At 37.3% G+C, this 15,329-nt stretch overlaps 1 protein-coding gene across 5 annotated transcripts in view; it reads left to right on the top strand.

Moving 5' to 3' along the window:
* Positions 1-15,329, top strand: part of FANCM (FA complementation group M) — a 106,300-nt gene that overhangs the window by 18,200 nt on the left and 72,771 nt on the right. For all 5 annotated transcript variants that reach the window (XM_081548451.1, XM_081548456.1, XM_081548455.1 and 2 more), the window contains 6 exons: positions 119-251; positions 665-790; positions 1,304-1,390; positions 3,243-3,427; positions 10,831-11,037; positions 12,506-12,719. In XM_081548451.1, the coding sequence (XP_081404577.1) occupies positions 119-251; positions 665-790; positions 1,304-1,390; positions 3,243-3,427; positions 10,831-11,037; positions 12,506-12,719 (952 nt within the window). The remainder of the gene's footprint in view (positions 1-118; positions 252-664; positions 791-1,303; positions 1,391-3,242; positions 3,428-10,830; positions 11,038-12,505; positions 12,720-15,329) is intronic.

Genomic DNA, 15,329 nt, shown 5'->3' with positions numbered 1-15,329 from the left:
GATTTTATATAGAAAATACATTGATCACGGGACATTCAATAGAACCAATAAGTTCTGCCTGGTACATGTATCTTCATTTCTTTCTCTGGATAAATTTGATACGTGCTTTTTTTTTTAGGGAATGCAACAAGGCATAATCGAGGGAGAATTTGCTATTTGTATTAGTTTATATCATGGTTATGAATTATTGCAGCAAATGGGAATGAGATCATTATATTTCTTCCTCTGTGGAATTATGGATGGAACTAAAGGTAAATTATGTGGAATTATTTAAAGAAGTGATGACATATTATTTTGGTTAATGACATGTATATTTGAACAGTTGGGATTACTTAAGGGGCCTTATTTTAAAAAGCAATGAAATAGTTATATAACAAATTTTTTCTTCTTGATTTTTTCTTCTTCCTTTTATTTTGCTTAAACAATGGACATGTATTTCTTACAATTCTGGAGACTGGGAAGTCCAAGATTAAAAAAAACCCCAAACCATGTTTGATTTTTGATATATTGTTGGGAAAAAGGAAGCCATTCATTAATACAAATGTGAACGTGGAACTGGAAAAAGTTGCTGAATTGCTGAATTGTAATTTCTTTTAAATAAATAATGCATTTGATGAGTTCACTATTAAATTTAATGGGAAAATACTTTTCTTAATTTCTGAAGGAATGACTCGGGCGAAAAATGAACTTAGCCGAAACGCAGATTTCATGAAACTTTATGATCATCTAGAGAGCATGTTTGCACATACACGTAGTACTTCAACAAGTGGCGTTTCTGCTATCCAGGAAGGTCTGTTATTTTTTTTTAATTTTATATTGTTTTTTCTTTATCAAGGTTAATTTTAAAATTAAGCTCCATTGATCCACATGTCTATTTATACCTACTTATATTTCTGAAACCATAGACCTGTTAAACATAAAAGATTTTATTCTTCAACTTAAGATAAATACATATTCAAGTATCATGAACTTTAAGCATACAATAGAAGTTAGTAGGAGTTGTTACTGGTGGTGAAAATTTTCAGAACTACCAAATACTGATTGTGGCTTAAGTAAATGTGAGCTTTTCCCTTCTACTTTGCTGCTTATTCCTATTTGGATTATTTCTCAGAATGAAATTTTCATAACAATTCAAAGTTTATTTTACAGTAAGGTTTGTGTGCTACCCAGATGCCAGTTACTGTTTAAATAAATTTTAAAAAATGAGTTTTAACAAATCCATTTTGAAAAGGATAATTAAAATACATGAATGTAATGGAATATGAAAAAAATATAGAAAAGTTTTTTGTTTGTTTTTTTCCAGGAGGTAAAGGTAAAAAGTTCTGCTATAGTCATCCAAAATTAAAGAAATTAGAAGAAGTTGTAGTTGAACACTTCAAGTCATGGAATGGTAGGTCGTATTTAATATCCTCAGGACGAAGTGATGAAAAAGCTGAAACTCTCATTCGTTAGTTTTTGCTAACATTTCTTATGGAGAAGATGAGCTTTTAATTATTCCGGATTATGAATATTAAAAAAAAAAAACTTAGAAATTTTGGCAGCATATGGGCCAGGGAGATGGTAGAAATGTTAACAATGGGGTATTATGTGAAAAAGAAAAGTCAGCTTAGGACAGTATAAGGGAAGCAGATAGTAAAAACTATATATAGTATTCAGTTCAGTTCATTTCAGTTTGGTTGCTCAGTCATGTCCGACTCCTTGCAACCCCATGGACTGCAGCACGCCAGGCCTCCCTGTCCATCACTAACTTCTGGAGTTTACTCAAACTCGTGTCCATTGAGTCGGTGATGCCACCCAATCATCTCATCCTCTGTCATCCCCTTCTCCTCTCGCCTTCAATCTTTCCCAGCATCAGGGTCTTTTCCAATGAGTCAGTTCTTCTCATACTGTGACCAAAGTACTGGAGTTTCAGCTTTTGCATCAGTCCTTTCAATAAATATTCAGGACTGATTTCCTTTAGGATGGACTGGATGGATCTCCTTGCAGTCCAAAGGACTCTCCAGAGTCTTCTCCAACACTACAGTTCAAAAGCATCTATTCTTTGGCACTCAGCTTTCTTTATAGTCCAACTTTCACATCCATACATGACTACTGGAAAAACCATGGCTTTGACAAGACAGACCTTTGTTGACAGAGTAATGTCTCTGCTTTTTAATATGCTGTCTAGGTTGGTCATAACTTTCCTTCCAAGGAGTAAACGTCTTTTAATTTCATGGCTGCAGTCACCATCTGCAGTGATTTTGGAGCCCAAAAAAATAAAGTCTGTCACTGTTTCTGGAATTTATCTGGGATAATTTTCCTTACAACAGCACCTGCTTCTTTTTCCTTAGGTATCAAATATTAGCTTTATGTGTATTAAGTCATTTAATTCGTGAAGATTAAATGAGTTAATATATAAATTGCATAATGGAGTCCCTGGCACACACATGATTAATGTAATATGAATCATGTTTCAGAAGGATTGTCAGAGTCCCATGCAAGGTTAAAAAACAAAAGAAAACAAATAACAGAAGTCCCCCCACAGCTTGCAATTAGTAACCGGTTGCTATACTCAAGTCTGCATACCTTATATTTACTATTTCATTTCATCATCACCTCAATCCATTTTAGATATTAAGAAACTAAAGCTTTCAGAGATTAAATGAAAGAAATTAAATCACTGCTGTGGTCACACATTGCCCAGAGGCTAAGTGGTCCATCCTCAAAATCATGTTGTTATTCATGCATTCTACTCCTCCCAAGCACAGAGACAATGGGAGCAGCTTTGTGACTGCATGTAGGGTATATTCTGCAGTTTTCCTTGGAGAATTTGAAAGTATCAATAATTCAGGGACAGAGTACCATGACCTGGATTAAGACAATGCCTAGAGTGAGCAGAAAGGAAAGGGAACTTTTACAGAACCAATGGACGCTTTGCAGACCTGTGCTTCTGGTTTAGAAGGTAAAGAGGTGTAAGAAGCATCATGCATAAATTGAAGGACTGATCAAAAGGTAATTTTTATTTGATTTTTTGGGGGTTTTATTTTACCATAGCCAGTGAGAGATAAGGAGCCAGGTTTGTTAAGATGAATAGAAAAGGTAGAAGGAAAACCGGCAAAAGTTTAAGATGCTTTAAATTACTTTTTTGAAAGAACTGTCACAACTGTAACTCACTGGTATATAGTTTCAGGCTTGTTTGCCTTTTGAATTATCTAAATGCTTTTTTTTTAAAGTTGTAATTAAAGTATTTTTTTGTTACACAGCTCGAAAGACGTCTGATAAGAAATGTGACGAGACCAGAGTTATGATCTTCTCTTCATTTCGAGATAGTGTTCAAGAAATTGCAGAAATGCTTTTACAGCATCAGCCAATTATTAGAGTAATGACTTTTGTTGGCCATGCCTCGGGAAAAACCATGAAGGGTTTTACCCAGAAGGAGCAACTGGAGGTAATTATTTTTTGACTTGATGAATATAAAACTAAAATTGATTAGCTTTGCACTTATGCCATTTTTTTGTTTGTTAACTCACTACTGAGTTGGCTATAGCTTAAAGATAATTTCATAGTAAATATATAAATCAGGTCAGTCGCTCAGTCATGTCTGACTCTTTGCAACCCCATGAATCGCAGCACACCAGGCCTCCCTGTCCATCACCAACTCCCGGAGTCTACCCAAACCCATGTCCATCAAGTCGGTGATGCCATCCAGCCATCTCATCCTCTGTCGATCACTTCTCCTCCTGCCCCCAAACCTAGGCATATTTTGGCATTGCCTTTCTTTGGGATTGGAATGAAAACTGACCTTTTCCAGTCCTATGGCCACTGCTGAGTTTTCCAAATTTACTGGCAAATTGAGTGCAGCACTTTCACAGCATCATCTTTCAGGATTTGAAATAGCTCAACTGGAATTCCATCACCTCCACTAGCTTTGTTTGTAGTCATCCTTCCTAAGGCCCACTTGACTTCACATTCCAGAGTGTCTGGCTCTAGGTGACTGATGATATCATCATGATTATCTGGGTCACGAAGATCTTTTTTTTTTTTTAATTTATTTATTTATCTGTTTTTTTACTTTACAATATTGTATTGGTTTTGCCACACATTGACATGAATCCGCCATGGGTGTATATCTGTTCCCCTTCCAGAACCACCCCCTCCCCATCCCATCCCTGGGGGTCATCCTGGTGCACCAGCCCCGAGCACCCTGTATCATGCATCGAACCTGGACTAGCGATTTGTTTCACATATGATAATTTACATGCTTCAATGCCATTCTCCTGTATCATCCTGCCCTCTCCCATAGCCTCCAAATGGAATATTACTCAGCCATTAAAAAGAATACATTCGAATCAGTTCTAATGAGGTGGATGAAACTGGAGCCTATTATACAGGGTGAAGTAAGCCAGAAAGAAAAACACCAATACAGTATACTAACACATATATATGGAATTTAGTAAATTGGTAAAGATAACCCTGTATGCGAGACAGCAAAAGAAGATCTTTTCTGTACAGTTCTTCTGTGTATTCTTGCCACCTCTTCTTAATATCTTCTGCTTCTGTTAGGGCCATACCATTTCTGTCCTTTATTGTGCACATGTTTGCATGAAATGTTCCCTTGGTATCTCTAATTTTCTTGAAGAGATCTCTAGTGTTTCCCATTCTATTGTTTTCCTCTATTTCTTTGCACTGATCACTGAGGAAGCCTTTCTTATCTCTCCTTGCTTTTCTTTGGAACTCTGCATTCAGATGGGAATATCTTTCCTTTTCTGCTTTGCTTTTTGCTTCTCTTCTTTTCACAGCTATTTGTAAGGCCTCCTCAGACAGCCATTTTGCTTGTTTGCATTTCTTTCCCATGAGGATGGTCTTGATCCCTGCCTCCTGTAAAATGTCACGAACCTCTGTCCATAGTTCTTCAGGCACTCTGCCTATCAGATCTAATCCCTTGAATCTATTTCTCATTTCCACTGTATAGTCGCAAGGAATTTGATCTAGGTCATACCTGAATGGTCTAGTGGTTTTCCCTACTTTCTTCAATTTAAGTCTGAATTTGGCAATAAGGAGTTCATGATCTGAGCCACAATCAGCTCCCGGTCTTGTTTTCACTGACTGTATAGAGCTTCTCCACCTTTGGCTGCAAAGAATATAATTAATCTGATTTTGGTATTGACCATCTGGTGACATCAATGTGTAGAGCCTTCTCTTGTGTTGTTGGAAGAAGGTGTTTGCCCTGACCAGTGTGTTCTCTTGGCAAAATTCTATTAGCCTTTGCCCTGCTTCATTCTGTACTCCAAGGCCAAATTTGCCTGTTACTCCAGGTATTTCTTGACTCTCTACTTTTGCATTCCAGTCCCCTATAATGAAAAGGACATCTTACACGCTAGCAAAGTAATGCTCAAAATTCTCCAAGCCAGGCTTCAACAGTATGTGAACCATGAAATTCCAGATATTCAGGCTGGATTTAGAAAAGGCGGAGGAACCAGAAATCAAATTGCCAACATCCGTTGGATCATTGAAAAAGCAAGAGAGTTCCAGAAAAACATCTATTTCTGCTTTATTGACTACACCAAAGCCTTTGACTGTGTGGATCACAACAAACTGTGGAAAATTCTTCAAGAGATGGGAATACCAGACCACCTGACCTGCCTTCTGAAAAATCTGTATGCAGGTCAGGAAGCTACAGTTGGAACTGGACATGGAACAGACTGGTTCCAAATCGGGAAGGAGTACATCAAGGTTCTACATTGTCACCCTGCTTATTTAACGTATATGCAGAGTACATCATGAGAAACGCTGAACTGGATGAAGCACAAGCAGGAATCAAGATTGCCAGGAGAATTATCAATAGCACAGATGTGCAGATCACACCACCCTTAAGGCAGAAAGCGGAGAACTAAAGAGCCTCTTGATGAAAGTGAAAGAGGAGAGTGAAAAAGTTGGCTTAAAGCTCAACATTCAGAAAACTAAGATCATGGCATCTGGTCCCATCACTTTATGGCAAATAGATGGGGAAACAGTGGAAACAGTGAGAGACTTTATTTTTTGGGTCTCCAAAATCACTGCAGATGGTGACTGCAGCCATGAAATTAAAAGACACTTGCTCCTTGGAAGGAAAGTTATGACCAACCTAGACAGCATATTAAAAAGCAGAGACATTGCTTTGCCAACAAAGGTCTGTCTAATCAAAGATATGATTTTCCCAGTAGTCATGTATGGATGTGAGAGTTGGACTATAAAGAAAGCTGAGCGCCGAAAAATTTATGCTTTTGAACTGTAATGTTGGAAAAGACTGTTGAGAGTCCCTTGGACTGCAAGGAGATCCAACCAGTCCGTCCTAAAGGACATTGGTCCTGAATATTCATTGGAAGGACTGATGCTGAAACTGAAACTCCAATACTTTGGCCACCTGATAGGAAGAGCTGACTCTTGAAAAGGCCTTGATGCTGGGAAATATTGAAGGCGGGAGGAGAAGGGGTTGACCGAGGATTTGATGGTTGGATGGCATCACCAACTCAATGGACATCAGTTTGAGTTGGCTCCAGGAATTGGTGATGGACAGGGAGTCCTGGCGTGCTGCAGTCCCTGGGGTCCCAAAGAGTTGGACACAACTGAGTGACTGAACTGAACTGAGGCATATTTTGAAAGAAAAAAAAAAGGTTTTTTTGTGATTTTGAAAATTTTTAAGCACGTTTGAGCAGAAAGGCTCTGGAATCACACTATATAGGTTGGAGTCCTGGCTCTTCCACTTATAAATTTTTTTAGTTCCTGTGCCTCAGTTTCATTATCTGTAAACACACTCCATAGACCTATTGTAAACATTAAATGAAATCATACAACAGAGCCTTCAATAAATGTTTACTGTTTATTTATCTTGTCATTTTAGTTATTTATTCCAGACAAATAATGACCGTATCACTTTTTTCTGTTATTTAAAAATCTTCAAAATGTGGTCAGAGAAAAGAAACCATGGTAATATTTAAGGTAGCTGTATGTGCTGAATATTGGTCATAAGTTTTCTGAGTGCTATGCTGTGCTTTTGGGGAAATTTTAGACTCTTGCTTTTTTTAAAACTGTGTACAGAGTTTTGCAGATTAGCTGTAAGTCTGCACTTGTGCAGTGTCTGACAATTAGGTATGTCTTTAGTAGCCAATTCATTTTCAAAGATTCTTTCTTGAATCTGTTAACATGAAAAGATGAAGACTCCTACTGTTTACATACTTCTTATACCAGTCTCCACTTCCCTCAAAAGAGTCTGTTTAAGTAATCAAGTGATGAAGTCACAGAGGAAGTGGGGGGCCAGATTCTTTAGGATCTTCTAGGTCATTTCTGCTTTAATGACTGACTTTTCTCTGAGTGAGACGAGCAGAAGCCCTTGGAGAATTTAGAGCAGAGGAGGGTCATTGCCTGACTGATATTTTAAAAGAATTACACTGGCCACTGTCTTAAGAATCAACTGTAGGGGCTTAGGGTGGAAATAGAAAGACCAATTGGAAGACTTACAACAATCATTCAAGCTAAAGATAATGGTGGCTTGGACTATGTGTTAGCAGGGACGTTTTCGAGAAATGATTGGATTATGGATATATTTTGAAGGTCAAGTTGACAGGACTTACTGACAAGTTAGAGTGGGATCTGAGATAAAAGAGTTTACTTTGACTTTTTCATTAACTCATTGTCATGCTAGTGTAGTTCCCATAACTTGATCAGGGGATCCTGGTGAAGAGAAGAAAAAATAATTTTCCCTCTACCCTTCTGAGTTCTTAGCTGTGACCTCTGTAATAAAAGACAGATTTTCAAAAGAAAAACAAACTGAAGCTTATTAACAATTGTATACTGGGCTTCCCTGGTGGCTCAGTGGTAAAGAATCCACCTGCCAAGGCAAGAAGCACGGGTTCAATACCTGGTCTGGGAAAATCCCACATGCTATGGTGCAACTAAGCCCAGGAGTCACAACTTTTGAGTCTGTGCTCGAGAGCCAGGGAGTCCTAACTACTGAAGCCTGTGCACCCTAGAGCTTGTGCTCCCCAACAAGAGAAGCTACCACAATGAGAAACCCAAGTTCTGCACCTGGAGGGTAGCCCCCGCTCTCCTCATCTAGAGAAAAGCCTGAACACAGCCAAAAAGAAATGGAAATTAAAAATAAACCTGTATACAAACAGGTATGCATGGGAAAATACTGAGGGAAAAATGAGTAACTCCCTGAAGTCACTTAGAATTCATATTTAAATAGCATCTTATGGGAAAAGAGGAGTGGCATGCACAAAAGAGAGTAAATGATTTTCAGGGAACATGAATGGGGTCTTAAAAGATGGGAAGTATGAGTGATAGATTGTGATGAAGTTTGTTTGGATGTGGTGTGGATTTTCAGTCTCTTGCTGAGTTAGTTTTCCCTGGTTGATGAAACTCCTGGGGAAGGGATTTGTGACAGTTGAGTTCCTTCTGGAGAATCTGCTTTTAGGCAGATAAGTGGCCAGAGAAACTGCACTTGCCCTTTTTTTTTTGAGTGCCTTTAGCTCAAAGTAATCAGTATACCAAAAGCAGCATAGGCTGGGGCAGCATGATCTAAACTCCTACAGTCATATTTAGGCTGCCATATTCTGCTAACCTTCACTGGAATAGCAGTGTAAAAAAAGTAAAATATGAATTGTATTTTTAACTAAAATTTTTGTTATTGAAGTATAGTTGATTTATACAATGTTGTGTTAATTACTGCTGTACAGCAAGGTGATTCAGTTATACATATGCATGCATTCTTTTTTTTTCTTTCAAAGTAAAAGTTTTAATTGATGAATTGAATATGGAAAAAATGGACATATACCTTGATGAGACATTAAACATTAAACACTGCCTACTTTCAGTTTAAGAACAAGAAAAAGCTCCAGGAGTTCAATTTATTTAAAAGGACATCCATACATAATGCTATATGAGTGAAAGGAATGAAAAACTATGGGGCATTCAATGCTAGGTAGGGGGTGGAGCCTGGGACACTGAAGGGAATCTTCAAATGCAATGGGGACGATTCACTAATTCATCATATGAGAAACTGTTGGAAAATGTGCACAAATGAGAACTTCTGCACCAAAATGAAATAGTGTTAAGCTGAGGAATAAGACATATTTTAAACTGTAAATAAACCATGTACCGATGCTATGTTCCTCTTGGTTTTTACACTGAATTATTTGGGGTGAATTTCAAAGTGAAATTTTGTAGCCCTAGACTATTATTTCAACGGGCTGTTTCTTTCTTTCTTTTTTTTAATAAATTTATTTATTTTAGTTGGGGGCTAATTACTTTACAACATTGTAGTGGTTTTTGCCATACATTGACATGAATCAGCCATGGGTTTACATGTGTTCCCCATCCTGGACCCCCCTCCCACCTCCCTCCCCATCCCATCCCTCTGGGTCATCCCACTGCCCCAGCCCTGAGCGTTTGTCTCATGCATCAAACCTGGAATGGTGTTCTGTTTCACATTTGATAATACACATGTTTCAGTGCTATTCTCCCAGAACGTCCCACCCTCACCTTCTCCCTCAGAGTCCATAAGACTGTTTTATGCATCTGTGTCTCTTATTCTGTCTCACATATAGGGTTATCATTACCATCTTTCAAATTCCATATATATGCATTAGTATACTGTATTGTTGTTTTTCTTTCTGGCTTACTTCACTCTGTATAATAGGCTCCAGTTTCATCTATCTCAATAGAACTGATTCAAATGTATTCTTTTTAATGGCTGAGTAGTATTCCATTGTGTATATGTACCACAGCTTCCTTATCCATTCGTCTGCTGATGGACATCTAGGTTGCTTCCATGTCCTGGCTATTGTAAACAGTGCTGCGATGAACATTGGGGTACATGCGTCTCTTTCAATTCTGGTTTCCTCAGTGTGTATGCCCAGCAGTGGGATTGCTGGGTCATATGGCAGTTCTATTCCCAGTTTTTTAAGGAATCGCCACACTGTTCTCCATAGTGGCTGTACTAGTCTGCATTCCCACCAATAGTGTAAGAGGGTTCCCTTTTCTCCACACCCTCTGCAGCATTTATTGCTTGTAGACTTTTGGATAGCAGCCGTTCTGACTGGTGTGAAATGATACCTCATTGTGGTTTTGATTTGCATTTCTCTAATAATGAGTGATGTTGAGCATCTTTTCATGTGTTTGTTAGCCATCTGTATGTCTTCTTTGGAGAAATGTCTGTTTCGTTTGCCTGTGCATTCTGTTTTTAAATGTTGTTTTCCATTATGGCTTATCATAGGATATTGAATATAGTTTTCTGTGCTATACAGTGGGAACTTGTTGTATGTCCATTCTATATACAGAAGTTTATATCTGCTAACCCCAACCCCCTACTTGATCTCTCCCCCAACCCCCTCCCCCTTGACAGCCACCAGTCTATTCTCTATGGCTATGATTCCGTTTCTATTTAAAATATGAATTCTAGAAGTAATAAAACATAGTTTAATTATTAACCTTACTATTTTTCTAAAATTGACTGACAATAAATCTAGGTCTAGGATATGATAAATAGCAGTAAGTGCTCTAGGGCCATTTACATGCTCTACTCCCTTTTTAGTGATGTTCAAAATAATATTTGTGCTTTCTTACTCATGTGTAAATGGTTAGAAGAACCTTTTAGAATCATAGCCATCATTAAAGCAAAGGAATTGGGACTGTGCTTTGCACTGTACCACTGTCTCTTGGTTTATATTGCCATTTTGCCGCTTCTTTTCCTATTTGGCAGTATTTTGGGTGCTGATTTTTAATCTGATTTCAGGGGCAAATGGAAAAAGTATGCTTTGATCTGCAATTCTCTTCTACTTGCATCTAATTACTTTTAAATTTTAATTTTAGGTAGTGAAACAATTTCGCAGTGGTGGTTACAATACGTTGGTGTCGACTTGCGTTGGTGAAGAAGGTTTGGATATCGGAGAAGTTGACCTTATAATATGTTTTGATGCCCAGAAGAGCCCAATTCGTCTCATACAGCGGATGGGTAGAACTGGCCGCAAACGTCAGGGCAGGATTGTTGTTATCCTTGCTGAAGGACGAGAGGAACGTGTAAGTAGACTTGTGGAAGCATAATCTGATAGTTGAAATTTGAGAAATGGAGCCTAAAGACAAGTATCAATCTGTTCACATTCAAAGTCCAAATGATCTGTAGGTAATTGTGATTGATTTTTGTTTCCCTTTGTATTAGATACTACCTATTCTTTTCTTGTAATTAGGAAAATTTTTGACTAGACTCAGCTTTATAATTTTTATCCATGTAAAGAACCACATCTTTGTACTTCAGTATCAATTTAGCAACACATAGATACAAAAATCAAGTACTACCTTGTCTGACTATTTCCCTGCTTCTAAGGCTTGTTTTTTTGTGTTTAGTTGTTGTTTTATTAATAATTACAGTGAGCTGAGAATATTTTTTACATTTTAAAGAGTTGCCTAAATCAATCAACTAACCCACCAACCAACCAAGAATATGCACTGGGGGTAATATGTAGCCAGCAAAGCCTAAAATATTTACTTTCTGACCCTTTGTGGAAGTTTACTATTGTCTATTCTAAGTGATAAGGCATTGAGTGATATTCATAAATCTTGGGTGACAGGCCTTCCTAAATATGATGTTGTACATAATATTATTCTGTATATGTACACTAAAGTGTTACCTAACTTTTATAACTGAGTGGGACTATTTCTGTGGCCAAGTAAATATTTTTTAAGTAATTTTACATTAAGGAATTTTCATTAATGACGGTAGTTTTAAACAATTGATTTGAAGCATTTCAGAAACCCTATGAAAATCATCCTGAAAAATGAATTTCTTTTTCCACCAATACTTTTTATGTGATTGTAGCATACTCTTATGTAACATCCAATTTATCTATAAAATAATTCTAATAAATGAAATGTCTGGCAGCTTTTAAAAGTCTATGTATTATCACTGAGTGGAATTGGGTCCTAACTAAATGGTATTACCTTAGGCAACTCACTTAACCTCTATTTAAGTGTTAGTTTTCTTATCTGTTAAATAGTCATAATGGACCACATTTCATGAGTGCTGGACACTGTTGCAAATGTTTCAGATGCATTGTTTTACTTAAATCATGTCAACAATGCTGTCAGGGCAGTACTAGGGATTTTCTTGCTGTATACAATAAAGAAAATTGACACATAGACGAAGTAACAAGCTGAAATAAAAGAACAGTATTTTTTTAAAGCAGTTTATACTTATATATAAATATTAACCTTATTCAAAAATAGCAAGATACTAAATAAAAGACAGACTTTCTTGGTACAGTATAGTTACTAAGGTAGGCTTTTATAATAATAAATCTTGAAATGATTTTCATTAAGACTTAAATAGGCTTCAAATTTAAGACAACATATATTCTGTTGCTCAAGTATTTAAGCGGATCAGAGTTTAATTTGCTGTTTAGAATAAATAGGGTGATATAATAACTCCTTGTTATGGGTAGGTGATTATTATAGAAATAAAATAATTTGCATTTTTTTTTTTTTTTTGCAGACTTATAATCAAAGTCAGTGCAACAAAAGAAGTATTTATAAAGCTATTTCAGGTAATAGGGAGGTCCTTCATTTTTACCAAGGAAGTCCACGAATGGTTCCTGATGGAGTCAACCCACAATTACATAAGATGTTCATCACACATGATGTCTATGAACCAGAGACGCCTTCTCGGAACTTGCACCGAAAGTCATCTATCTTTTCCTATAGGAATGGTAAATACAATTTTTTGCATTTGAGACACACATTTGTTTTTCTGTTATTTGTTAGCAGATCATATATTGATCTATTTCTTCTATGAGAAAAATCAGCATACATTCTAGTATGTTATAGGTGTTCACTTTGAGAAGGATAGAAGAGGGATGATTAATGTGGCAAAGGGAAGAAGATACTGGCAGTACAGAATGAAAGAAGCTCAGTGTTGGGAAAACTAAAAATATAAGCCCAGAGAATCCTCTTAACAAAATGTAGAAAAGAGGAAAATAGTTTTATTATTGAATAAGCGTTAAGCCATATTACAATGTGCATTATAAACAATACACTAAGTTAAGAGAAAGAAGGAAATTCTACCCTATTCATTTAAGCAGTATTAATCCTTTACATCATGTTCTTAAGATTATAACAGTAACTTGTCTTCTTATAAGAGGACAGCACCATTTGCTTTATGTTTTTTCACTGTTGTTATTATTTTAGTTGCTAAGTCATGTCTGACTCTTTTGCAACCCCATGGATATAGCCGCACCAGGCTCCTCTGGGATTTCCAGGGCAAGAATACTGGAGTAGGTTGCCTTTTCCTTCTGTAGGAGGGTCTTCCTGACCCAGAGGTCAAACCTGCGTCTCCTGCATTGGCAAGCGAATTCTTCCCACAGAGCCACCTGGGAAGCCCGTGTTCTTTCATAGTTCATTCCAGGTTCACCCAGTAATTGAGGTAGCCATTTGCGTTAGCTAGTTGCTTTTATCCTCATCCTCCCTGGTGGCTCAAACAGTAAGGAATATGCCTGCAACATAGGAGACCTGGGCTCAGTCCCTGGGTTGGGAAGATCCCCTGGAGAAGGGAATGGCTACCCACTCCAGTGTTTTTGCCTGGAGAATTCCATGGACAGAGGAGTCTGGCAAGGTACAGTCTATGGGGTCACAAACAGTTGAACACAACTGAGCACCTAACACTTATCCAAAGAAATAATAAAACTTCTCTCTATGACAAGCAGATAGGGAGAGCTGAGAGAAAGTTGCCAAGGCTAAACTCCCCAGGTGTCTGGGAGATAGAGACACTATATTCTTTGATGTTTACATTTCAAAGAGATGTCTCCTAGGTCCTTAAGAAAATAATTTCTGGTTGAAAAGCTGGCTAGAGACTTGCTTTACCTTTACAAAGATTTGCATGCATATCAGAGTTAAATAAAGGATTTAGGAATATTAATAAGTATCTATGGAATTGCTTTCAGAGGAGCAGGGGGAATTTCTACAAAGGAGAATTTTTTTTTTTTCAACTTACTGTTACACCAGATAGTAGTGTAACCAGAAGTTAGACTAAGCTGGTGATACTGAGCCAGTGAGAAACAAATATTGATACTTTGGTGCCAGGGAGCATAGTAAGGAGAGGGCTAGCTTAAGAATTACAGAGATTTTGATGATATCAAGAAAATATCTTGAAATATTAAAGAATCATAAAATATATTCTAAACTTTGGAAGAAACCTCAGGGATCATCTGGTCCAGTTACTTACTAAGTTAGGGATGTTTTCTGTACCACGCTTGTTAAATGTGGGTGTGTGTGTGTGTGTGTGTGTGTGCGTATTCAATCTCTAGGTCATGTCTGACTCTTGAGACCCCATGGACTGTAGCCCACCAACCTCCTCTGTCCATGGGATTTCCCAGACAAGAATACTGGAGTGGGTTGCTATTTCCCTCTTCATGTCAAATGTATATCAAGCCTCAACTTGAACATCTCTGTTAATGGAAATTGTATTGTTTTATGACAGTTCATTCCATTGTTGATAGTCCATATAAAAGAAGTTCTTTTGTTGGAAAAAAAAAATCTGTCTTTGTATCTTTTTTTCATTGATTTAGTTTTGGCTTTGTCAACTGAAAAAAAATGCATAACATAAAAGTTGAGAATTATGTTTTATTCAGGGCACTACTGAGGACTAGCGCAGGAAGGAAGCCTCTCAGATAGCCCTGAGGGACTGTTCCAAAGAGGCAAGTAGGGAGCCAGGATATGTAGGAGTTTTTGCTGAAAAAAAACCCAGTCACTGAATATCAAAAGATTACTGCTAATCCCAGAAAACTAGACCTCTCAAGTTAATGATTTTAGTGCTTTTTTATCTATGGGAAGATGCAAGAATTTCAGCTCACTGAAATTATTCCTTTGATATACATCTTAACTACCTAGGGCTAGTATTCTATTTTATTCCATTCTGAAACCCCCTTAGGGGCAGCTGCAGTGGCTGATGTCTGATCGCCCCAACAACATCCTTTATTTACTGAAATGACAGGTGACTTTCTTTGCCCACAGCTTCTAGACACAAAAAATGGATTTGATTGTTCAGTTACCTAGGAGGCAGTTTTTTTATACATTTGAAGACAGTACCTCTTAAGTTTGTTCAACTGACTGTTCCGCTAGTTTTCATTACTATGAAGTTTCAGAATTCTTCCACTTCCTGGGCACCTTCTTTGGACTTAGTTAAATTTGATAATGTTCTTTCCCTTAACCCAGAGCTATTAATCAGTGTTTTGTGGATATGGCTATTAACCCTAAAGCAAATTCACTTAATAGAAATATACCTATCATTTTATAAGACTTTGCCAAAATTATGGTTAAAATGA

The sequence above is a fragment of the Giraffa tippelskirchi genome, chromosome 12 (genome assembly GCF_054371585.1).
Source record: "Giraffa tippelskirchi isolate mGirTip1 chromosome 12, T2T-mGirTip1v1.2.pri, whole genome shotgun sequence".
In the NCBI taxonomy this organism is placed as follows: domain Eukaryota; kingdom Metazoa; phylum Chordata; class Mammalia; order Artiodactyla; family Giraffidae; genus Giraffa; species Giraffa tippelskirchi.
Note: the sequence above shows the minus strand (reverse complement) of the source record. Positions and strands in the feature narration are given on the sequence as shown.